The 22,483-nt window shown below is 34.8% G+C and overlaps 1 protein-coding gene, 13 non-coding genes and 3 pseudogenes across 14 annotated transcripts in view; 11 read left to right on the top strand and 6 right to left on the bottom strand.

The window, feature by feature from the left end:
* Window positions 1-7,879: 7,879 nt before the first annotated feature.
* Window positions 7,880-7,995, top strand: LOC145307869 (5S ribosomal RNA; annotated as a pseudogene).
* A 72-nt stretch (window positions 7,996-8,067) lies between these two features.
* Window positions 8,068-8,186, top strand: LOC145307828 (5S ribosomal RNA). Its single transcript, XR_013875696.1, has one exon. It is a non-coding gene; the product is annotated as a 5S ribosomal RNA (ribosomal RNA).
* A 72-nt stretch (window positions 8,187-8,258) lies between these two features.
* LOC145307842 (5S ribosomal RNA) lies at window positions 8,259-8,377 on the top strand. The gene has a single exon (XR_013875709.1). It is a non-coding gene; the product is annotated as a 5S ribosomal RNA (ribosomal RNA).
* A 138-nt stretch (window positions 8,378-8,515) lies between these two features.
* LOC145307867 (5S ribosomal RNA) lies at window positions 8,516-8,615 on the top strand (annotated as a pseudogene).
* Window positions 8,616-8,677: 62 nt separating this feature from the next.
* On the top strand, window positions 8,678-8,795 carry LOC145307864 (5S ribosomal RNA; annotated as a pseudogene).
* Window positions 8,796-8,974: 179 nt separating this feature from the next.
* Window positions 8,975-9,093, top strand: LOC145307779 (5S ribosomal RNA). Its single transcript, XR_013875647.1, has one exon. It is a non-coding gene; the product is annotated as a 5S ribosomal RNA (ribosomal RNA).
* Window positions 9,094-9,290: 197 nt separating this feature from the next.
* LOC145307760 (5S ribosomal RNA) lies at window positions 9,291-9,409 on the top strand. Its single transcript, XR_013875629.1, has one exon. It is a non-coding gene; the product is annotated as a 5S ribosomal RNA (ribosomal RNA).
* A 7,665-nt stretch (window positions 9,410-17,074) lies between these two features.
* On the bottom strand, window positions 17,075-19,828 carry LOC145306788 (uncharacterized). Its single transcript, XM_080149084.1, has 2 exons — window positions 19,440-19,828; window positions 17,075-18,945 (listed from the first exon to the last, which is right to left on the bottom strand). The coding sequence occupies exon 2, from the start codon at window positions 18,924-18,926 to the stop codon at window positions 17,931-17,933; it is 996 nt and encodes a 331-aa protein (XP_080005210.1). The 5' UTR covers window positions 18,927-18,945; window positions 19,440-19,828; the 3' UTR covers window positions 17,075-17,930.
* Window positions 19,829-20,529: 701 nt separating this feature from the next.
* TRNAA-CGC (transfer RNA alanine (anticodon CGC)) lies at window positions 20,530-20,602 on the bottom strand. The gene has a single exon. It is a non-coding gene; the product is annotated as a tRNA-Ala (tRNA).
* A 140-nt stretch (window positions 20,603-20,742) lies between these two features.
* On the top strand, window positions 20,743-20,814 carry TRNAW-CCA (transfer RNA tryptophan (anticodon CCA)). Its single transcript has one exon. It is a non-coding gene; the product is annotated as a tRNA-Trp (tRNA).
* A 71-nt stretch (window positions 20,815-20,885) lies between these two features.
* LOC145308164 (U6 spliceosomal RNA) lies at window positions 20,886-20,992 on the top strand. Its single transcript, XR_013876003.1, has one exon. It is a non-coding gene; the product is annotated as a U6 spliceosomal RNA (small nuclear RNA).
* A 93-nt stretch (window positions 20,993-21,085) lies between these two features.
* TRNAA-UGC (transfer RNA alanine (anticodon UGC)) lies at window positions 21,086-21,157 on the bottom strand. The gene has a single exon. It is a non-coding gene; the product is annotated as a tRNA-Ala (tRNA).
* A 147-nt stretch (window positions 21,158-21,304) lies between these two features.
* On the top strand, window positions 21,305-21,376 carry TRNAT-UGU (transfer RNA threonine (anticodon UGU)). Its single transcript has one exon. It is a non-coding gene; the product is annotated as a tRNA-Thr (tRNA).
* Window positions 21,377-21,504: 128 nt separating this feature from the next.
* Window positions 21,505-21,584, top strand: TRNAL-UAG (transfer RNA leucine (anticodon UAG)). Its single transcript has one exon. It is a non-coding gene; the product is annotated as a tRNA-Leu (tRNA).
* A 509-nt stretch (window positions 21,585-22,093) lies between these two features.
* TRNAI-UAU (transfer RNA isoleucine (anticodon UAU)) lies at window positions 22,094-22,183 on the bottom strand. The gene is given in 2 exon segments: window positions 22,094-22,129; window positions 22,146-22,183. It is a non-coding gene; the product is annotated as a tRNA-Ile (tRNA).
* Window positions 22,184-22,277: 94 nt separating this feature from the next.
* Window positions 22,278-22,350, bottom strand: TRNAR-CCU (transfer RNA arginine (anticodon CCU)). The gene has a single exon. It is a non-coding gene; the product is annotated as a tRNA-Arg (tRNA).
* Window positions 22,351-22,474: 124 nt separating this feature from the next.
* The window catches only part of TRNAE-CUC (transfer RNA glutamic acid (anticodon CUC)), a 72-nt gene continuing 63 nt past the window's right edge, over window positions 22,475-22,483 (bottom strand). Inside the window, exon 1 of the tRNA in view lies at window positions 22,475-22,483. This exon is cut by the window's right edge and continues 63 nt beyond it. This is a non-coding gene — a tRNA (tRNA-Glu).

Here is a 22,483-nt window from a genome sequence, read left to right on the forward strand (position 1 = left end):
GCTGGAAGCAATCGGCAGGTAAATTGATGAATTACAGGTTGCTACTGACAGTTAACAGGGCACAAGCCAGGCTTGATGGTCTAGGCGGCACAAGAAAATTTCGGGGCCTTCGGCCCCTCTAATTTTCTGGTCGTCTCACTTCGCTTGATTTTTTTCACTGCGCTCAACTCTTACGTCTCGCTATGCTTGATTTTCAAATTTGAATAGACAAACAACATCCTGTTACTTTAGTATAAGGATAAATGTACATGATGTAGGTAAAAACTGGTACATAGTTACATAGGTATCTTTTGTTTTGCGCCAATAATTAAAATTGAAATATGTGTGAGCATTATTATTTATTTATTAATGAATATAGTGTATAATATTATATTAATGATTAATGTAGATTTAAATAATCATTTCAATATAATCCTAATACTAAGACGACATTAATTTCTTCATATCATACAATTTAGGTAAAGTTTGGTTTTTTGCTTAATTATGATAAAATAAATGTTTAAGGTCTTAAACAATTTTCCATATTTTTTTTATTGTTTGTAAGAAAATATAGAAAGGAATTAAAAAAAAAACATATAAACAACCAATTTAACCAAATTTTTAATACAAAGACGACATATTATGACTTCATACTGCATAAAATAAGATAATTTTGCTTTCAACTAATAGTAATGAAAGATGAACTTCTATATTTTAAGAACGAATATTTTAAACATTTATAAATAACGCTATTTCTTGGTTATGATTTATGTAAATTTAATGAAATACTTTAAAGGAAGGGTGCAAAAAACACCACGCTTTAACTGCTGAAAGACTGCCACAAGTAGACCAAATATCCCAAATTTGAAGCCTTTTGAAACAAAAAAGTTTTAGGCATTTTAAAATGACATTTTATTTATAATGAGAATTTTGAAAGAATTTCGCTGTTTATGTTATAAATTTTGAAAATAAACTACGTGGCCTAGAAACAAAATCATAATATGATTTTTGGCATAAATTTAGGTTGCTAGTATCTAATTATATTTTTATAATAAAAATAGCCATTTTTATAGTCAAAATCATTAAAAAAAATTAAGTTTAACTTGCATTGTAACGAGTGTACTGCATCCAATCACAGCTGAGATTATATTAGTTTACCCCTTTGTTTCTGCGATGATTTTTGTTTACAAATGCAATTTAAATTGAATTTTTTAAATATATTTTGACTATGAAATGTGGTGTTTTTATTGTAAAAATGTAATCAGTTACAGGCAATTTAAGTTTGTGACAAAGATAAGGTTATAATTTTATGTCTAGGCGACGTAATTTAATATTGTTTTTTCTTTCATTAGCATTGGGAATCTTTCAAAACTTTCATTGTACATACAATGCTATTTTGAAATGCCTAGAACTTTTTTGTTATTGAAGCTGAAGGCTTTACATTTGGGGAATTGGGTCTACTTATGGCAGTCTTTAAGCATTTAAAACGTGGTATTTCTTGCTGGTGTCCTTTAAGATAATTTTAATACAAAGACGACATATAATTTCTGTTATTATACCATGTTGAAAGCACCAGTTCTCGTCCGATCACTAGGTGATTTAACAAACAATGTAAGAAGACAGATTTCCTCTAAAACATAAAGATTAATTAATGTTAATAGTTGTTCTTTTGTAATGTACATTAGGTTTGCTACTTAAATGTTAGGATATTCTTTATTAATTTTGTTTTTATTTAGTATTTAAATTCTGGTGTTATTTTCTGGCTGTATCATTGAACGCGGAGAAATGAATTTTGAACACTATATTAAGATAAAAATGTGCTCCTAAGTGGTATCACCCACCTCCCCCCCCCCCTCCCTTAAAATATATTCCCGATTAACTAAAAGTATCTTTAGAGTGAAAAAAATCTGTTGGAAGGTATTGGCTACTGTACTATCTCAAAAAACATTAATAAATGTTTTTTCAACCTATGAGATACTATATTGAAAAAGAACTATATTAATACCTGGAAAATACCTCTTGGGGGCGAGGTGCTGCCTTAGGCTTGAGTCCTTTAGCTTCACGTTTGTTTGAAAAAAAGCGTCCATGGGCCCAATGAAATATCCTAAATAGTCATATTATAGTATCATAGTACTGGTTAAGCTTTAAGATTTACGATTAAGATATTTATTTTTCATTCTGAAATAAAATAAAAGTTATTTTAAAGAAAACCATTGGACCAATAATATAATATGAATAATGTTTATGAACACACTTAAATTTTAAGACTTAAGAACTAATCACATAAAAATTTGTTCTTAAAATGGTAAAAAAATTAACATGTTTAAAATGGAAGTATAGATATTCTTTTAATGATTATAGAGTTGCTACGCTTTCTAAATTGTACCTAACAGAAATCACCATGCAAAGTTTGAAATCGATAGGACAATTCTAACTTGCCTAAATTAACAAAGTTTTATTATATCGTTTTCTTATTCGTTGGCTTAACAACTTTGCAGACTTGTATAAATTTTCTCATATTCATTCGAATCAGGTGGATAGGAACCGGTTCTCATCATTACGAAAAAACTATGTCTAGCATTATATTAATAGAAAGCTGGTTATAATACATACACATAGTTTTTTTGTATGGATGAGAACCGGTTCCTATCTATTGGGCCATAATAATAATAGCCAAAAACCTGATAAAAGGCAGTCAGACCGCCATGGTTGTTTTCTTTAAACAACGGAAAATTTAACTTTGGGTATTATCCTCTTAGAAATCTTTTTTTCAATATTGAAAATTTGAGTAACCCCCCCCCCCCCCGACAGCGAACTATGAACCCTTGCCTGCCTAGCCGCAGCGCTCGGCACCCTAGCCTAAAACCTAACCTAACATAAAATAGTTGTTCGTCGGTAGTGGGGTGGGGCGGGGGGGGGTACAAAATTGAAAGAAGTTGAAAAAAAATTTCTAAGAGGATAACGCCTAATTTTGATATCTATAACTGAAAAAATTTTCAAAATCGGACCATAAACACTGAAGATATGGAGAATTATGTGATAAATACAAAAATAGCATAAAACCTGCAAAAAGGCAATCTGACCATCATGGATGTTTTCTTTAAACGACGGGAAATTTAATGCTCATATCTATAACTGAAAAATTTTTGAAAATTGGACCATAACCACTGAAGATATGGTGCAAATGTGAAAAATACAAAAATAGCCTAAAAACTGCAAAATGGTAGTGTGGCCGTCATGTGTATAAACGACAGGAAATTTAATTTTGATATCAATAACTGAAAAAATTTTGAAAATCGGACCATAAACACTGAAGATATGGAGAAATAAGTGGAACATAAAAAATAGCATAAATCATGCTAAAATGTGAAAAATACAAAATAGCCTAAAACCTGCAAAATGATAGTGTGGCCGTCATGTATATAAACGACCGGAAATTTAATTTTGATATCAATAACTGAATGGGAATGTTGTCAAAAAATTTCAGCTGTCTATCTTTAATAAGAGCTGAGAAAATCACGTTTCCCCTATTCTATCTCACACGGAAGGACAAACAGACGGACGGACAGACGGAAATTTCGAATTATAGAGTAGCTTTGCTACTAAAAATTGTATTTTCAATTTTAAATATACTAAAATTTTTCATCAAAGACGACATTTCATACCATCATAAAATCAAATTTAGTTTTCTAGAATGTAAAAAATGATATGAATCTTATAACTTATTGAGCATTATTACAAAGTGCGTTATAATTTTTATAAAACTTTGGGGACGACATTTTATAACATAATAAAAAATTTGTTTTGAAAAAAATAACATGGTCTCAAATGATTCCAAATTGCCTATTTTAAAGTGCCACAAGAGGCCTCTAGGGGCAAATATGGACGGACGGATAGACGGACAAACGGACATTTCGAATTATAGAATAGCTTTACTACTAAAAATGCAATGAGTTTTTACAATATTTACCTTCATTAAATAGCCACCAGCAGGAAGCTTATCATCATCACAACCAACGGCCAGCACAACAACATGAAAAAAATAACATGGTCTCAAATGATTCCAAATTGCCTATTTTAAAGTGTCACAAGAGGCCTCTAGGGGCGTTTGCATGACAAGCGTTATGAAGTCTATTTTTTGGAAATATAATAACTTAATTATATAGTTACTTCGCTTATAATATTGTACTTTGTTTTCACAGGAATCAATATATTAATTTACTTCGCTCATAATATTGTACTTTGTTTTCACAGGAATCAATATAACAAAAATTTAATCAATCAGATAATCAGATCATATAAAAATTTGTTCTTAAAATGGTAAAAAAATCAACATGATAAAATGGACGTTTGGAAATTCTTTTTTTGATTATAGAGTTGGTACGCTTTCTAAATTGTACCTAACAGGAATCACCATGCAAAGTTTGAAATCGATAGGACAATTCTAACTTGCCTAAATTAACAAAAAAAGGTATTTGTCTTGGACGGACGGACTTACGGACCGACCCTAATTTTAGAAAAACTTCACTTTTAAAAATCAAGAAATAATATACTAAACTTCAAAATGAAGTAGAAAAAAACCATTATATTTACCTTCAATCCTATAATAAAAAGTAATAAGCTTTTTTTGTTTGTAGCAAAGGATCTCGCTAACCACTGAACCGATATGGTTCTCTTTTAGAGCAAAGCTTTATATAGGACTTGAGATGGTTTGAGGCTATTTTACTTTTATAAATAAATCGATAGGACAATTCTAACTTGCCTAAATTAACAAAAAAAGGTATCTGTCATGTCATATATTTACCTTCTAAGGTCTGCCAGATGTGGCAATCACCACCTCACAACCGAAATAAATGTTGCGCAGCTGAGGACCCTTGGGTGCGCCGCCAAACACATTCTTGGTTCAACTATCTAAAATAAAAGTTATTTTAAAGAAAACCATTGGAGCAATATAAATAAAATCTTTTGAATAATCATAATATAAATGTATAATAGTCGAAGCAAAATTGTAAGTAAATTTGTTGAAAAACTGCTTGATACAGGATAATGTTTATGAACACACTTAAATTTTAGGACTTAATTATATAGTTACTTCGCTCATAATATTGTACTTTGTTTTCACAGGAATCAATATAACAAAAATTTAATCAATCAGATAATCAGATCACATAAAAATTTGTTCTTAAAATGGTAAAAAAATCAACATGATAAAATGGACGTTTGGAAATTCTTTTATTGATTATAGAGTTGGTACGCTTTCTAAAAGTAATAAGCTTTTTTTGTTTGTAGCAAAGGATCTCGCTAACCACTGAACCGATATGGTTCTCTTTTAGAGCAAAGCTTTATATAGGACTTGAGATGGTTTGAGGCTATTTTACTTTTATAAATAAATCGATAGGACAATTCTAACTTGCCTAAATTAACAAAAAAAGGTATCTGTCATGTCATATATTTACCTTCTAAGGTCTGCCAGATGTGGCAATCACCACCTCACAACCAAAATAAATGTTGCGCAGCTGAGGACCCTTGGGTGCGCCGCCAAACACATTCTTGGTTCAACTATCTAAAATAAAAGTTATTTTAAAGAAAACCATTGGAGCAATATAAATAAAATCTTTTGAATAATCATAATATAAATGTATAATAGTCGAAGCAAAATTGTAAGTAAATTTATTCAAAACTGCTTGATACAGGATAATGTTTATGAACACTCTTAAATTTTAGGACTTAATTATATAGTTACTTCGCTCATAATATTGTACTTTGTTTTCACCAATAAATAAAAATTAAATTTGGTTGTACTTAAAGTTGTTGAGCTAACGAATTTTAAAATGTTATTGTAAAACTTTGGGGACTAGTGTAATAATAATTTAGTTTAACCCATTAACTAGCAAAAAATATGCAGTTCACTAAATTAAGTTTAAATGCATTTCGTGAAAATACCCCTTTAGAAAAACTTTTATTTTTTAAACAAGGGTGACAACATCCATAAGTAGCGAAGCACAAAAATCTTGGATGGAAATTAAAACACATAAAAAAAGCCAAGAACCTGATAAAAGGCAGTCAGACCGCCATGGTTGTTTTCTTTAAACAACGGGAATTTTTGTATCAAAGACGACACTTTATAACATAATAAAATTTTTAAAATGTCCGCATTTTTGCACAAACTTTTTTTAATCTTTAAAGATTTACTCTCAAGTCAAGTTTTAAGTCAGTTAGGACATTCTTCTACGTAGCTCCTAAACTATAAGTTGCACAGTAATGGTTCTTATATTTCCAAAAAATAGACTTCATAGCGGTTCTAACAATATACATAACGTCTTTCTACTATTAACATAAGCCGCGCAATCTCAACTATAATCAGATCAAACGGATAATTAAAACACTTGAAAATTTGTTGTTAAAAAAGTAGAATAATCAACATGTTTAAAATGGACGTACGAACATTCTGGTAATGATTATAGAGTTGCTATGCTTTGTAAATCATAACTAAATACTACAAGAATCATTATGCAAAGTTTTAAATAAATAAGAAAATTAAAACGGACGGACTGACCCTAATTATAGGAAAGCTTCGCTTTTAATAAAATTAAAATTTACCTAAACATACACACTAAGTCACTTTCAAAGAAACTAAAGAATACTGAGAATCAATGAAATACATAAATTATAGAGTATAAGAAAGTACGAATGTACAATACAAGTGTTTTTTTAAAACAACAAAAAAATAAAATAATATAAATAAATTTTGTAACTATCATTTGAAAAAAATGCATTTCTTACATTTCAATAATATTTAGAGAACAACTAGTTCCTATCTATGAAACAGAGCTTTAAATTTTTTTTTCTTGTAGCAAAAAATGAATATAATATACAATTATAAGATTTATGTACAATCATTAGATGAAAACCAGTTTCTATCCAACATATTAGAATGAAAACGAGAAAGTGTTTTCATTTAATAAATATTAAATTTTAAAAAAAATTAGTTACATTGTATGATTATTATGATTAATAGGTTGAGTCGATTTTTTGAATTTGAAATTAAGATTAATTAAAATTTCTTAAAGCACAGGCATGTTGCATATCAAAATGACCGCAATGAAATGCTGATTACAAATCTGAAAACCGTTTTAAAAAATATTAATTCAGTATGAAATAATTATCAAATAACCTACCAAAATTAACAATTTTGACTAAATCAGCTGTTTTTAGATAATTGAACTAGGATCAATATTTTTAAAAATGCTTTTCAGATTCGTTTTTGCAATGTGGTCATTTTTAAATGCAATATGGCTGTGTTTGAAATAATTTAAATTTTTTGATTTATAAGGGAAAGACACTTTTTATACCCCCCGCGCGGCGGCAGCCATAACAGGCAAGTCACTTTTGAAACTTTAATGGGGCTTTCAATACATAAATATGAATGTCACAACTTATGATAAAGTAAAATCTTAACAAAAACGCAAATTGATTCCGCCTACTGATTTTATGAAACATTAGTAATATATTAGAAAATATTTTGTTTGATTTTTTTGCTAGTTTTACTTATAAAGTATTTTGAAATATAAAAGAAATTAATTAAAATTTTTTGCTTCATGTATTTTTTTGTATTTAAAATAATGCTGTAAACTCTTGTTGGGGTTTTAAAACTATAACATACTTAATGACCATACAGTCAAAAACCTTGCCGAAACTTAATCGCTGGGGGGAAAAAAGTGGCGATCTGTTAAACTATTTTCTAAAAATTTTTGTGTAAGTTACCTATTTGATAAAGAATTTCCAAAATTAATCGTTGTGGGGAGAAGGGGGGGGGAGTAAAAAATTTTCTCCAAGAACCCTATTTGATAATAAATTACCAAACTTAATTGTTAACCTATTATCTCAGTTCCTATTAAAGGTAGAAGGCTACATGTTGAAAGCACCAGTTCTCGTCCGATCACTGAAGTTAAACAACATTAGGACAAGTTAGTACTTGGATGAGTGACCGCCTGGGAATACTTGGTGTCGTAGGCTTAACATTTTTGGAATTTTAACCAAAACCTAACTAAACCTAACACAAGTTTGAAAAGTATTTTTTAATTTAATGTCTACGGCCATACCATGTTGAAAGCACCAGTTCTCGTCAGATCACTAAAGTTAAGCAACATTGGGCCAAGTTAGTACTTGGATGGGTGACCGCCTGGGAATACTTTGTGTCATAAACCTAACATTTTTGGAATTTTGACCCAAACCTAACTGAACCTCACACAAGTTTGAAAAGTATTTTGTAATTCAATGTCTACAACCATCCCATGTTGAAAGCACCAGTTCTTGTCTGATCACTGAAGTTAAGCAACATTGGGCAAAGTTAGTACTTGGATGGGTGACCGCCTGGGAATACTTGGTGTCGTAGGCAAAAACTGTCACATTTTTTTATATACCAAGATTACCAAGACCTAGCACTGGTTGCGTTAAAAAAATACGCATGTTTTTCTGTGCTGTGTCATTTTGCATTTAATATTTGCAACATTTTCAATATATAAACGTCTACGGCCATACCATGTTGAAAACACCAGTTCTCATCCAATCACTGAAGTTAAGCAACATTGAACCAAGTTAGTACTTGGATGGGTGACCGCCTGGGAATACTTGGCCTAACATTTTTGGAATTTTGACCCAAACCTAACCGAAAATTGAAAGTATTTTTTAATTCAATGTCTACGGCCATACCATGTTGAAACACCAGTTCTCGTCCGATCACTGAAGTTAAGCAACATTGGACCAAGTTAGTACTTGGATGGGTGACCACCTGGGAATACTTAATGTCATATAAATATTGCCTCTGATCTTTCTTTTTCATTTTAATTTTGCAATATGAAGATATAAAATGTCGTATTTGCATTATAAATTTTTAAAATTTGTTGTATAATTAGGATATGGTTACAATTTTTTAAAAATTGTCTTACAAAGAAATAAAACAAATACCTTTACGCCACAGTTTCCATCAATAAACGTCTACGGCCATACCATGATGAAAGCACCAGTTCTCGTCCAATCACTGAAGTTAAGCAACATTGGGCCAAGTTAGTACTTGGATGGGTGACCACCTGGGAAAACTTGGTGTCGTAGGCTTAACATTTTTCAAATAAATATTGCCTCTGATCTTTCTTTTTCATTTTATTTTGCAATATGAAGATATTAAATGTCGTATTTGTATTATAAATTTTTAAAATTTGTTGTATAATTAGGATTTGGTTACAATTTTTTAAAAAATTTTCTTACAAAGAAATAATACAAATACCTTTACGCCACAGTTTCCATTGATAAACGTCTACGGCCATACCATGTTAAAAGCACCAGTTCTCGTCCGATCACTGAAGTTAAGCAACATTGGGCCAAGTTAGTACTTGGATGGGTGACCACCTGGGAAAACTTGGTGTCATAGGCTTAACATTTTTCAAATAAATATTGCCTCTGATCTTTCTTTTTCATTTTAATTTTGCAATATGAAGATATTAAATGTCGTATTTGTATTATAAATTGTTAAAATTTGTTGTATATTAGGATTTGGTTACAATTTTTTAAAAATTTTCTTACAAAGAAATAATACAAATACCTTTAAAATTTATTTGATCATGATTTAGCAAGAATGCAAAGTTATTTAGAAGTTAAATGTCGTCTTCAAAGTAATCCCAGGCGGTCACTTACATACAAAAACGAAAGAAAATGTGAAGTGAAAAAATGGAAAACAACCAACACTACAAGAAACACCGTAATAGGTTTCAACTACATGAATTTTGTTGATTGGTGAGTTGTCTGTAACCCTCACAACAATGTGAATGAATAAGACCCTTCAAATAATATCTCATACACACCTGTTGTTGAAGTGAATCAAGCAATATTAGCTTGGTCAGAATAGGTATATAGCAAAATACAACTTTGTCATAGTATATATGTTATTATTAAAAACAAACTCTGACCATTAAAGAAAAATATTTCTGGTATTTACCCCACCAAATAATGGTTGTGATGTTTACTTTAGTAGGAAGTCTTCTATTAAAACAAATGCAACACAATGTTTACTTTGGTAAAAAGTCTCCTATTAAAAAAAAATGAATCACCTAGTGGCCAAATTATTAACCACATATTACATATTAAAATTAAAAAATGCTTATGACAAGTTATGGGATAAATTTCACCCTGAAAGAAAAGCATATGACAACACACCTCTTTATATTAGCTTGGTTAAAGTACATAGTAAATAATTGAAACAGTTATTACCTTATAATCTATTTTTCCAAGTCAGTACTTGGATGGGTGACTACCTGGGAATACTTGGTGTCATAGGCAAATCTAACTCTGACCATTGAAGTAAAATATTTCTGATGTTTACCCCCCCAATAATGTAGGTTATGAAGCTTACTTCAGTAGGAAATCTTTTATTAAAATAAACACAACACCTAGCGGCCAAACTATTAACTACATATAACATATTAAAAGTAAAAAGTGCTTATGACAAGTTATGGGATAAGACCCTGAAAGAAAAGCAAAACACTTCCTAATGAAGTACCAAGCAATGATAGCTTGGTTATAGTATATAGTAAATATTTTAAAAATTACCTTATAATCTCTTACTCATGAAACACAACAATTAAGGATCCTCTCCAGGAGCAATATATGTATAAACCTACCTTTTCTTACATTAAAACGAGCCGATGGGTTAAAATACACCCTTAAAAATATTATTTGATATCACACCTCTCAATGAAGTATTCCAAGCAAGTTTGGCTTGGTCAGATTAGACAAACAACAGTTACATTTTATACTACTATTAATTTTGTTATTAGAAACTAATGCTGACCATAGAAGGAAAATACCCACCCTCCCCCTACTATAGACTATAGGTTGCGAGATTTTTTGTTAATATGTAAATATTTCTATCAAAATTCATCAGTCACCGTAGCTTAAGATAAGATAAGATAAGATTTATTTTCCTCAAAGGTACAACATATTTTATTAGATATATATTATAAATTATGTTACTATGCTTGATTTGTTTGATTCATCTGGTTTGTTGTGTTTGGTGCAGGTTAGATAATAATATACATAATAACAATTATTAAGTACCTAGCATGGAATTGGCCGAACTTCATCTCCACCTAGTTACCAGGCCAGTTTAAATTGAATGGAGACAATATTTTACAATAAAAATTCCATGCAACATTGTACCAGATAGTTGGCATAACCCTTTAAGGGTTGTGGAGCCACTGGTGTACTTTGACGCTTGCCAAGCCGATACAATGTTATATGTGCAAATAAATAATAATCTTAACAATGAAACAATATCTTGCTGTGTATTTCAGACATCCTCCTACTATCAGTTGCAACTTCTCCAAGCGTGAATTCGGAACAATTAAGGAACCAAAACCTCCATAAGGAGTCGCTATTCCCGTTGAGATCCCTTTTCAGCTCCAAATAGACAGTTTCCTTTATATCAAATTATTTTCATTATAGAGTGGAGTTTTGTCCGGGTTTTAAGGACATCTCCACACCAATAATTACAGGATAACGGCAAATTTCGCGATAACACTTGGTCCAATCCAAAAAATCCAAAAAAAAACCAAAGAAAAGTCCAAAAAAGGACAAGAATACCCTAATAATAATCATATCGTGTACTTAAGTGAACAAGGTGTAATGGTTGGTTTCGATTCCTACGGAATCTGATTTTTATTTTTGAGAATGGATATAAAAAATCCTAAGAATAGGTCATATGCGATTCCTACGGAATCTGATTTTGGTATTTTGATAATGGGAGTGTGTCCCTAAATATGTATGGTTCGATTCCTCCGGAATCTGATTTTTGTGTTTTGAGAACTGGTCACAGCATGGCTGTGAATGGGGCAACAAAATGGGAGAGGAAGAGGGGGGGGGGGAGGGGGTTTTAAGGGAAGGCGAAAACGTATCATTAATCCATTGATTCCACCCCTTTTTGAAGGTAAAAGGGTGAAAGTGGGTCATGTTAAAAAAGACTGTGGCGTGCTATTGCGCGCGTAATTTGGTTATAGCTTTGCTTTAGTGAGGTTTAAATCTTACTATTGTTTAGACACGAAATGTTCGGAGAGGAAGAATACCAACAAATGTGGCAGCCGCTACGCAATAGATTGACAATAACATATGAACGACTTCTCAATATAGTTAATGGTGACAATGTCAGTGACGAAGTACGTCGTGAGGTAGCCCGTCTTCTATACCAACAGGGTTATTTAGAAACCGAGTTGGCCCTCACACTATACAACCCAAACAAGGACATGGAGTTTCATGAAGCTAAATTGGGTGAAATTGCTGAGCGGATAACTGCTCAAGAGGGGGCCTGTCTCCAGCTATAGTTCCAGAAGTTGGCCATTTCCGGTTTGAACCAGTTACGGTCAAGTTCTCTACGACTTTATATACAAGATATCCGCAAAAATATCCGCAAAAACACCCGCGGAAATGTCCACATGATGTTCACAAAAATCAACAAAAATCAACAATGAATCAACAGAAAAAAACTGCAAAAAGTTACTGATATGGCTATTGAAATATAAAATTGTTTTTGAAGAATAATACAGTTTAGTTTTATCCAAAAAAGTAAAAGTATTAAAATATCATAAATTATCATAAATTCATTGATTTGTTTAATAAATCCTAGATATCTTGCTATGAACTTTTATTTTTTATGAAGGATGTATAGAGTAATAGGATGTCTGTTAATATTTCGCTATGGATTAATTTTCATTAGCATAAAAAAAAGTGAAGTGAGAAACTGGTTAAAATAAGGGAGATGGGTCAGGGAATTCAACAGGTTAGGGGGAGGAGGGGGGGAAAAAACTAGAAGGGGAGTGGTGGGTGGTTTGTGCGCGGCCGTGACTTCCAGCTAGACAGACGGAGCGGCGCCTATCGTTTGGTATATACTGGGGGGGAGAAAAATAGGGGGAGGGGGGAAGAGTGGTTTTCCGGTAAAGCACGGCAGAATAAAGCAAAAGAATAAAGCAAAAGAGGGGGCGGGGGGGAGACAATTGGTTGTAAAGCATAGGGGGAATACGCGGGAAATCGGAAGTAGGGAAAGTTATTTATTAATTAATAAGTTAAATTAAGATTGAATAATGTATGGTATTAAGACACAAGGGGGGTATAAATATGGGGGTGGGTAGGGTCAAAGTTCAATTGTCTCAGAAATGTCAGATCAAGAAGAGGAAGTTGGACAAGGCCAAGGTGCTTTACCGGATGGGGCGCCGGAAGTTCCGGAGGAGGCTGGAGGAGAAGAAGATGTTCCCCTCCAAGACCAGGTGCAGGAGCTCATCGCCATGTTGAACTCAAGCGATGAAATCGATGATCCTGCACCCGTGCACGGCGTCCAGCAGCTGCTGAACCTCGCGGCAGTGCCTGATCTACTCCCATTTCCGGGGGTAGACAGGCGCTGTCTGGACCTCTGGTTTATGGTCAAGAGGAGGTTAATGGGCGTCGTGTACGAGGGCGACAGACTTATGTGGAGGAGATTCCGCCAAGATGCCATCGATGAGGAGATCCTCCGCATGATGTACTCCAACTATGGGTTAGTCGTGAGGCTAATTTCAGTAATGCCCACGTACGCCCGCTCCTTCCAGGCCAACATGGATTCCATCGCCACCATGGACCGCTTGGTCACCGTCCAGCAGGACCTTGTGGAGGAGCTCCTCCAACAGGAACCCGACGACGTCGATGACTCCAGCGACTACGACGAGTAGATGGCTATGCCCACTACATGAGCTTAACCAGTCCAGTCAGCGATAGTCATATATTAAACAAAATTTTCGATATCTAAATTTGAATAAATAAATATATTTTTGGTCAAAATTATGAAAAAACTTTGTTATTTTTTTTATTAGATAAAATAGAGGTAGAGGTTGCGCGATTCGTTAGTTGCTTGATAAAAAATATATAATATAATAGAAGAAGTCAAAGTCAAAATATAAAATGTAAAATGAATAAAGTGGATAAGAAACAAACTATGCTAAAGCTACTCTATACATAGGTATGTATGTCGGTTCCTACGGAACCTACTCGTTGAGATTTGAGGTTAAAGAAATGCTGTTTTATTATTTTTTGGTATAGAAATTAAGTGCTTACAAAAAGTCGAGGGCTAAAGATACGAATAGAAACTTAGTTAGAACAAAAAATTGTTAAATAGAGGAAGAGAAAAAATAAAGTATTTGCTTTTTTTTTAAGAAAGTAAGTAATAAGTAAGTAAAATATCTTTCTTGAGAATAATTTTATTATCAATCAGTTTAATTTCAAAAATAAAATATTTGCTTTTTTAAAATATTTGCTTTTTTAAAACTCAATCTTGTTTAGGTAATAAGTAAAACATTTTTTCTTAAAAATATTTTTATTATCAATTAGTTTAATTTCAAGTGGAAGGTTGTTGAATATAGTTGGGAAAGAGTTAAGAGGGGCGTGCAGGAGAAAGTTTCTATTGGTGCCCGGTTCGTAAGCAAAGTTGTTCCTGTTCCTAGTGCCATACGTATGTCTGTCTTGAACAAAATTCCAGGTGTTTTCGAAAATTTTGGGAAAATTGCCTAATTTATAGGCGTGCATAAATTTACAAACATTGAATTCAATTAACAGGTTAAATGGAAGTATGCCATTAGATTTAAAGAATTCAGCTGTGTGAGCTCTGCTAGGTAAATTTTCGATTATTCTAATGGCTTGCTTCTGCAACTTAATGATTGGTGCTAACAGATACATAGGACAGGCAGTGAACAGGAGACAACAATATTCGATATTCGACTTAATATAAGAAGAATAGAGTAGCTTTAAGTGTTTCTTGTCCAACAAATGACGCATTACTTTCATACTATAAATTATTTTAGAGACTTTGCTATAGACTTTTTCAAGATGATAAGAAAACTTCATTTTCTCGTCCAATTGAATTCCCAAGTGTTTGATACTACCCTCATTGGTACCGCTCACAAGATCCAACTTAGTGATTTTTGACTCATCATTTTCGTTATGATTATTCATGTTTACATAGACTTCAAAGTTGGTCTTAGCGGCGAGCTCAGCGGGGGTGAGTATCTCACGGGGGGAGGAAAAGACCATACATTTGGTCTTGCGGGGGTGAATAAGAAGTTTATTGGCATTGTACCATTGGGTCAGTCTGGGGACAAGCTCCTTTGCAAGGTTGATCAATTGTATAATATTCTGCTTTTCAATGAAGCCCACTGCGTCATCAGCAAAGAGATTGATTAGGATCTCTTCACTGCATGAAACAAGGTCATTGATAAAAATCAAAAAAAGAATTGGTCCCAGGACTGACCCCTGAAGTACGCCAATGATAATGAATTCAATTGTGGAGGAGAAAAGGCCCTTAAAATATACACGCTGTTTCCTATTTGCATAATAACTACGGAACCAATCAAGTGCAACCCCCCTTATCCCTGAATTCTCCAGTTTGCTAAAAAGGATGTCCCTATTTATCATGTCGAAACACTTCCTTATGTCCAAAAATATGGCCATACAGGAAGTGTCTCGACTGAGTGCTTGGGTGATCAATGTGCTTAAGTTCAATACATTGTGAAAGGTTGAGATTCCTTTCATGAAGCCAAACTGGCGGTTGCTAAAAAAAGACCGATCTTCCAAGAACTTAACCAGCGTTTCACAGACATATTTTTCAATGGGCTTGGAAAAGTTGTCAATGAGTGAAATTCCTCGATGATTATCTGCCTCGCTGAGTGAACCTGATTTGTGAAGGACAACTATTTTGGAAGTTTTCATTTTTTCAGGAAAAGTGCCATTTTGAAGTGATAAATTATAAACATGTGTTAAGGGAGTGGCAATGGTATCAGCACAGCGAGACAGAACATACATCGAGACATCATTTATGTCTGTGGAACGCTTAGGTTTAATACTACGAATGATATTAATAACCTTGAAGGGGTACAATGGCTCAAAGAAGAGGGAATCTTGACATGGGGGTGGTAAATATTCAAAGAAATTTTTGGGGGTGGAAGGAATTTCAGGCCTTAGGGAAGACCCAATCTGACTAAAATAACGATTAAATTCATTAGCTATTTCTTGGTCATTTTCAATTTTGTTTGGGCCTACTTGAAGGTATGTGCACTCAGGGGAAGATTTACTAAACCCAATGACTTCCTTTAGGGTTTTCCAGAGTTTTTTCCCATCCCCGTTTGCATCTCTTATTTGTTGTCTGTAATATTCAATCTTTGCTCTTCTCACTTGCCTATTGTAATTATTCCTATAGGCATTGTAAATACTTTCATTTTCAATTGTTTTGTCTTTTAAAAAGTTGCTGTACAAAATATCTCTATGCAATCTACAACGCAATAAAAAGTCTGACATGAAAGGCTGCTGAGGCTGGGTACGTTTGTTTTTTCGTTTTTTTCTAACTGGACACTTTTCATTATAAAGTCTCAAAAAGGTTGAAATAAAGTTATCATAAGCAATGTTTGTGTTGTCTTGGTTTAAAACGTGATTCCAGTTAGTGTGGTAGAGTGCATAGTTTAAGGCATCAAAGTTTTCATCATTCAATTCTCTTTTTTCAAAGAAATCTGGAGGTTTGGGTTTATTTACTCTGTCTATTCGGAATGAATTAATAATTGGCAAGTGATCGGAGATTTTTGAAGTTAAGACAAAGGAAGACATTAGGTTTTGAATAAAGTTACCTACCCCGAATAAATCAAGAAGGGTTGCAGTGGTTCTAGTTACTCTAGTAGCTCTGGTAACGGTATTTATGATACCGTTAAAGGAAAAAGACTCAATAATTCTCATGGAGTTGCTATTTATATTATTTATTTTGAAAAGATCAAAATTGAAATCTCCTACAATGAAGTATGGTATGCTTAAAGCTGCTATTCTATCAATCAGGTCCAAAAAAAGTTCAAAAAATTCTTCTATTTCAGCACTACTCTGATTGGGTGGCCGATAACAGTTTAGTAAGCAAAACTTTAGTCCATTGTGGGAAATTTTTAAGCAAATAGATTCAAGAATATTTTCTTTAAATGAAAATTTATCAAATAGTTTATCTACTTTATAATATTTGCTTACTAGAATACCCACCCCTCCCCCCCTACTTTTTGTGCGGAGTTTAACATGCCAATCGTAATTATTAATTCCATAGCAATCCATATTTACATCCTTATTCAGCCATAATTCTTGAAAACACAGAACATTTAAGTGGATATCATGTTGTCTAAAGAAGTCTACAGTGGAGACAATATCATTGTATTTAGAATGTAATGACTGACAATTAATACTAAAAATATTGAGAAGGTTTTCATTGAATGTTTTCAGTTTCTGTACGATACCTTGTTCACTTGAAAAAACGCAATTTATTCCGAATTCGTTCTCAAAATCGTTAAAGTAGTCGCCGTAAATCGGATTCATAAGATTTAGACCAATGTTATCGTTTAAGTTACCGTAATCCTGGTTAATCTGATCATTAGGGAGGTTTGTCATAGCAGAGCTGGTCCAGGAGCACCGCAGGAGGAATCGTCTTAACATCAAGTATGGACATCTGAAACACAGTAGATATTAGTGGACAAATAAAAATAGGTAATATACAATATATTATCGTTAAAGCGAAAAAAATTACCATATTTACTATGGTTATTCCGATAGCGTTTAGTTTATGTGTGTGTTGGGGGTGGCAACACATTTCAAGCTAGTTTAGTTCCCCCTACTCATTTTCATACAAGTTCCAAGTATTTTATATGCTAATCAGCAGAAAAATAAGAAAAATAGATTGAAATTAATATGCTATGTTGGCGTTCTAACAAGTTGGGTAATATTTAATATTAATATTATAATAATATAGAGTTTACGTGGATATAAACATTAAGTTTTTCGAAATAAATCACTTTGTAAATGAATTTAAAAATGATGATAATAATTTTGTTAAGTACCTTTTTTTCCGACGTATAAGATACTTAACCTCATGATGTGATTACCGCCTTTGTAGCTTTGCTTTGCTTAGCTTTGTTGGCGGTGTCTCTAGCTTTGGCCCTCGTGGCCACAGGATCAGAAGGTGCTGAGTCAACGACAGGGGCAACAGGTACAGAAGGTGCTGAGTCAACGACAGGGGCAACAGGTACGGAAGGTGCTGAGTCAACGACAGGTGTAGATGCGGCAGATGCGGCAGACGTGGCGGCAAGTGCGGCGGTGTGTGTGGCGGTAGGTACGGCAATAGATGCCGCAGGTACGGCGACAGACACGGCGGCAAGTGCGGCAGACGTGGCGGCAGATGCGGCGGCGGTCACGGCGGCAGGTGCGGCGGTGAGCGCGGCGGCAGGTGCGGCAGTGAAATCAGCTGTAGCGGCGGCTGCGGATGCGACGGCGGCAGGTACTGACTGTGTGGGCTGTGCGGCTGGTGCAACGGCTGTATGTGCGGCGGTTGCGACGGTTGCGGCAGAGTCTATGGGAGGGAACACAGCTAGGTCCCCAAGAGCTGGGGCAGGGGCAGACGTTAAATTATGTTGAATCGTGCTGGAAGGGTGGGCTGTGATCGTACTAAACTGTCTTGGGAAGTCATCCTCTGTTAAGTCAGCCTGATTAGAGAAGAATGTTTTCCTTTCCTCAGGCGCTAGCTTGTTGAAACAAAGGATAGGCGGTGCCTCTGACAGAAAAAAATCCTCGCTTCCAGGTATGGGTTGGGCCATTTCCTTCAGGTCTTTGCCAAACGGGTTAAGGCAGCGTATCCAGCGGCTGCCGTTCTTGAGCTGAAATTGGACATGTTGGCCAGCGACTTTGGCCCTCGAAATCTGGTTTGTGGCATACACAAAGGTCATGGTCTTCCTGTTGAGGTCGGACATATCTTGCTTCGCCTGGACTAACCTATTGGGGAAGAACGGGACCGGTGACGCGTTGTTCCTGGGATTGAACCTCTTGATCTCGGCGTTGTAACGGTCAAGCACAGCCTTCTTATTGTTCATCCACGCGTCGAGGTAGGATCTAGACATAAAACGAAAAATAAAAACGGGGATCTGGCCCTTTGTATATGGGAGCATATGGGCACGCTCGACGATATCACAAAAATGTGAGGGAATATATTCTAATTCTCCACGTTTAAGAGCGGCTTCAAGGGTGGGCCTTATAATGTTTCTAAATATGATAAACTCTGTAATATTTTCACGGCTCCACGGCTGCTGAAAATTCACTATTCTACAACTCCAATCGCGGCACCTTTGCTCTCTTATCGAGTTTTGTAGAAGTTGAAATTTGACGAAATTTTCTCTCGACGATTCAATAGAGTTTAAATAGTCTTTTTGTTGTGTAATCGTGGTCCTAATCGCTTTTTGTTCACTTGCAACAGATTTAGCATCTACGAAATTTTCTATACCTTCGATAGATTGAATTTTAACATTTAAATCTGAGACTCTCAATTTAATATCGTTTATTTCGGTTTTATGACTGGCAAAAGTACTATGAATAAGCTCATCCCTTACCTTAGCTATATTCGCATCGTATTCTTTAAACTTAACATCCAAAGCAGCGTCCAAATTTGTTTTAAACTTTGACCAATATTCTGGGTTGTCACACGTACTACAGGCCATGATGAAGTGAAGATGGCGGAACCGAGGGTGCTGAGTGAGTGTGGGTCAGCTGACCAATGGTGGGACGCGAAAAAATGTTAGCCAATGGGAGAGCTTATTTGTCGGGAGTACTTTGCGCCGGTAAAAATGTTGCCAGACCGATAAATTATCATAAAATTATCAAAAAAAAATTTGAGAGTGTTTTCACCAAAAATTGTTCATTAAGTTAAAGCGATTAGGTTACACATAAGTTAAAAAAAAACTTTTAATTCATTAATGTTTTATTTTCACTTTTTTTGTGTTAACAATTGACCGATACGTTAACACATACACATTGCCAGGCCTAAATACGAGGTGCCCTCTGGCTACAGTGTCTTCCCTTTCCTCCAACTGCGGAGTGACCACGGGCAGTGGGGAGAGGGGAACTAGTTGAGAGAGAGGGGGAAGGTAGAACTGAGCTTAACACATGGGGTAGGGCGGGGGAGAGCTTGCTAAATGCGTGTGCTCAGCCCGACTCTCTGAACTAAAAGCTTAGTGGTAAGGACGGTGTAAAACCTACGGAAAGGTCGTAGGTTCAAATCCCCGTGGGTAGGTTATGAAACATGTTAGCGTGAGCCGCATATCGGCCGTTAATGATGTTGATTAACCCACACCATGTGGGTGTGTGTAGGTTACGAGACATTGTTAGCGTGAGCCGCATATCGGCCGTTAATAATGTTGAATACCTTACATACTGTGTGTGTGTATGTGTGTGTGTATGTGTGTGTGTATGTGTGTGTGAATGATGCCTTACCCCTCTATGCAATTGATTGTTGAGAATTAAGGAAATTTTACAACAAACATGAAAAATTGGGGTTAAATTTAAGTAATGTAAGAAATAATTAAGGCTCTTCGGTCTTTATAATGATGATTCTCGCTTCGGGTGCGAGAGGTCCCGGGTTCAACTCCCGGTCAAGCCCATGGTTTTGCCTAATACTTTTGAAAATTGAAAAGAAAAAAAATTTGGAGTCGTCGGGATTTGAACCCGAGACCTTCTAAATGCGAATCAGACGCTCTACCAGCTGAGCTACGACCCCTGGTCTCCATCATAGGGGCCGGACGAAAGCAGCGCCTTTTTTCTATTGGTCGCTTGCATTGTATAGTGGATAGAAAAAAGGGAAAAAAAGACTTTCCTTTAGTTTTGCATGAATTCAAAGTTGCAGCAATTCAAACATCTGACTCTGTGGCGCAACGGTAGCGCGTCTGACTCCAGATCAGAAGGCTGCGTGTTCAAATCACGTCAGGGTCAACAGAATTGTTTTTTTGCAATTTGTGTAACAAATGCTGATCTTTATGGACAACTAAATTCTATTCTCAAATGTACTTGCTTCGGCAGTACATATACTAAAATTGGAACGATACAGAGAAGATTAGCATGGCCCCTGCGCAAGGATGACACGCAAAATCGTGAAGCGTTCCACATTTTTGTGTCCGCATAACCCCATACAAATATTTTTTCACTAAAGTACTCATTTTGAACAACAGACAACTTCAAAGAAATAACAAAAATCATTGATAATTGGAGATGCCGGGGATCGAACCCGGGGCCTCATACATGCAAAGCATGCGCTCTACCACTGAGCTACATCCCCCTGTTGAATGCATGAGCTGACTAATACTCAAATGAATCTTTTAGCAATTTCAAAGTCTTTAACACAAGGTGCCAACCGCAATGGCTTAGGTTAGGTTAGGTTAGGCTAGGTTAGGCTAGGTTTAAATTGTGCCACGTGAACAGGCAAGCCTCTATAGCTCAGTGGCAGAGCACTGGTCTTGTAAACCAGGGGTCGAGAGTTCAATCCTCTCTGGAGGCAGTTAATTTTGTAAAATCACTCACTGGAAAAACAAATTTTTTTTTAGGTGTTTGATGCTTTTACACAGTAAGGCTGAAAAAAAAACTTAAGAAACAATTTTTCTTATTCGCACAACTGCCAGCACAACAGGCAGTTTGGCCGAGTGGTCTAAGGCGCTGGTTTTAGGCACCAGTCCGCAAGGGCGTGGGTTCGAATCCCACAGCTGTCAAAAATTTATTTTAGTAATAACTCGGTTACTATGAATTACAATTACAATTTAGTATCCTTCTGCCTTTCTAGATCAGATAAGATTCATCATTCTTGAGTGTACATACATAAACAATGAAATCAAAAGTTTCAAAGATTTTTACAAAACACATTGGAGGATTTTTCATGGCATAATTTAAATCACAAATCTTTATACATTTATATGGTTATTCAGTCAATTTTATCGAATTTGTTATTAACTTGATAGATTTAAAACAGTAGTAAAAAGAAAATACCAATCTATCTATATTCTTTAACAAACTTTTTTCCTTGATTGATTGTTGGTTAGTAAAGCATAGTTACAAAAAATTTTTGAAATCGAACCACAGTACCTGTATTTGATATTATGAGGTACTGCTAGAGAATATTTTAGTATTTTGGTAAGATAAAATGCTTTGATTAAGTAAAAAAAAATTTATTTTTGCTCTTTTCGTGGAAGACCCTGCCAGGTTTAAGGGTTGAAAAAGTGCTTGCTCTAGGTGAGGCTCGAACTCACAACCCCGGCATAACTTGTTGTACTGTCTATAAGTACCGTGCGCTAACCGATTGCGCCACTAGAGCAGCTTGCTTTCACTTTCCATATTTGCTACTACACTGCCTTCAAGAAACCTTGGAAGCACTGCAACCAAAACAACTTTTGCTAAAAAGATAATGTTACCCACGGCGAGACTCGAACTCGCAATCTTCGGTTTAGGAGACCGACGCCTTATCCATTAGGCCACGCAGGCTTGGTGTCACCCTGGCTGAAAAGTAAAAACTTAGAAATATCCAATTCTCTATCTTTTTTATCTCCTTTTTTTTTTGGATCGGGGATGTTGATATAATTACTTGGGGGTTCGACAAAATGTATTTTTCCGTTAC

This window comes from Acartia tonsa, chromosome 15 (genome assembly GCF_053477335.1).
Source record: "Acartia tonsa isolate MP-2025a chromosome 15, ASM5347733v1, whole genome shotgun sequence".
In the NCBI taxonomy this organism is placed as follows: Eukaryota; Metazoa; Arthropoda; class Copepoda; order Calanoida; family Acartiidae; genus Acartia; species Acartia tonsa.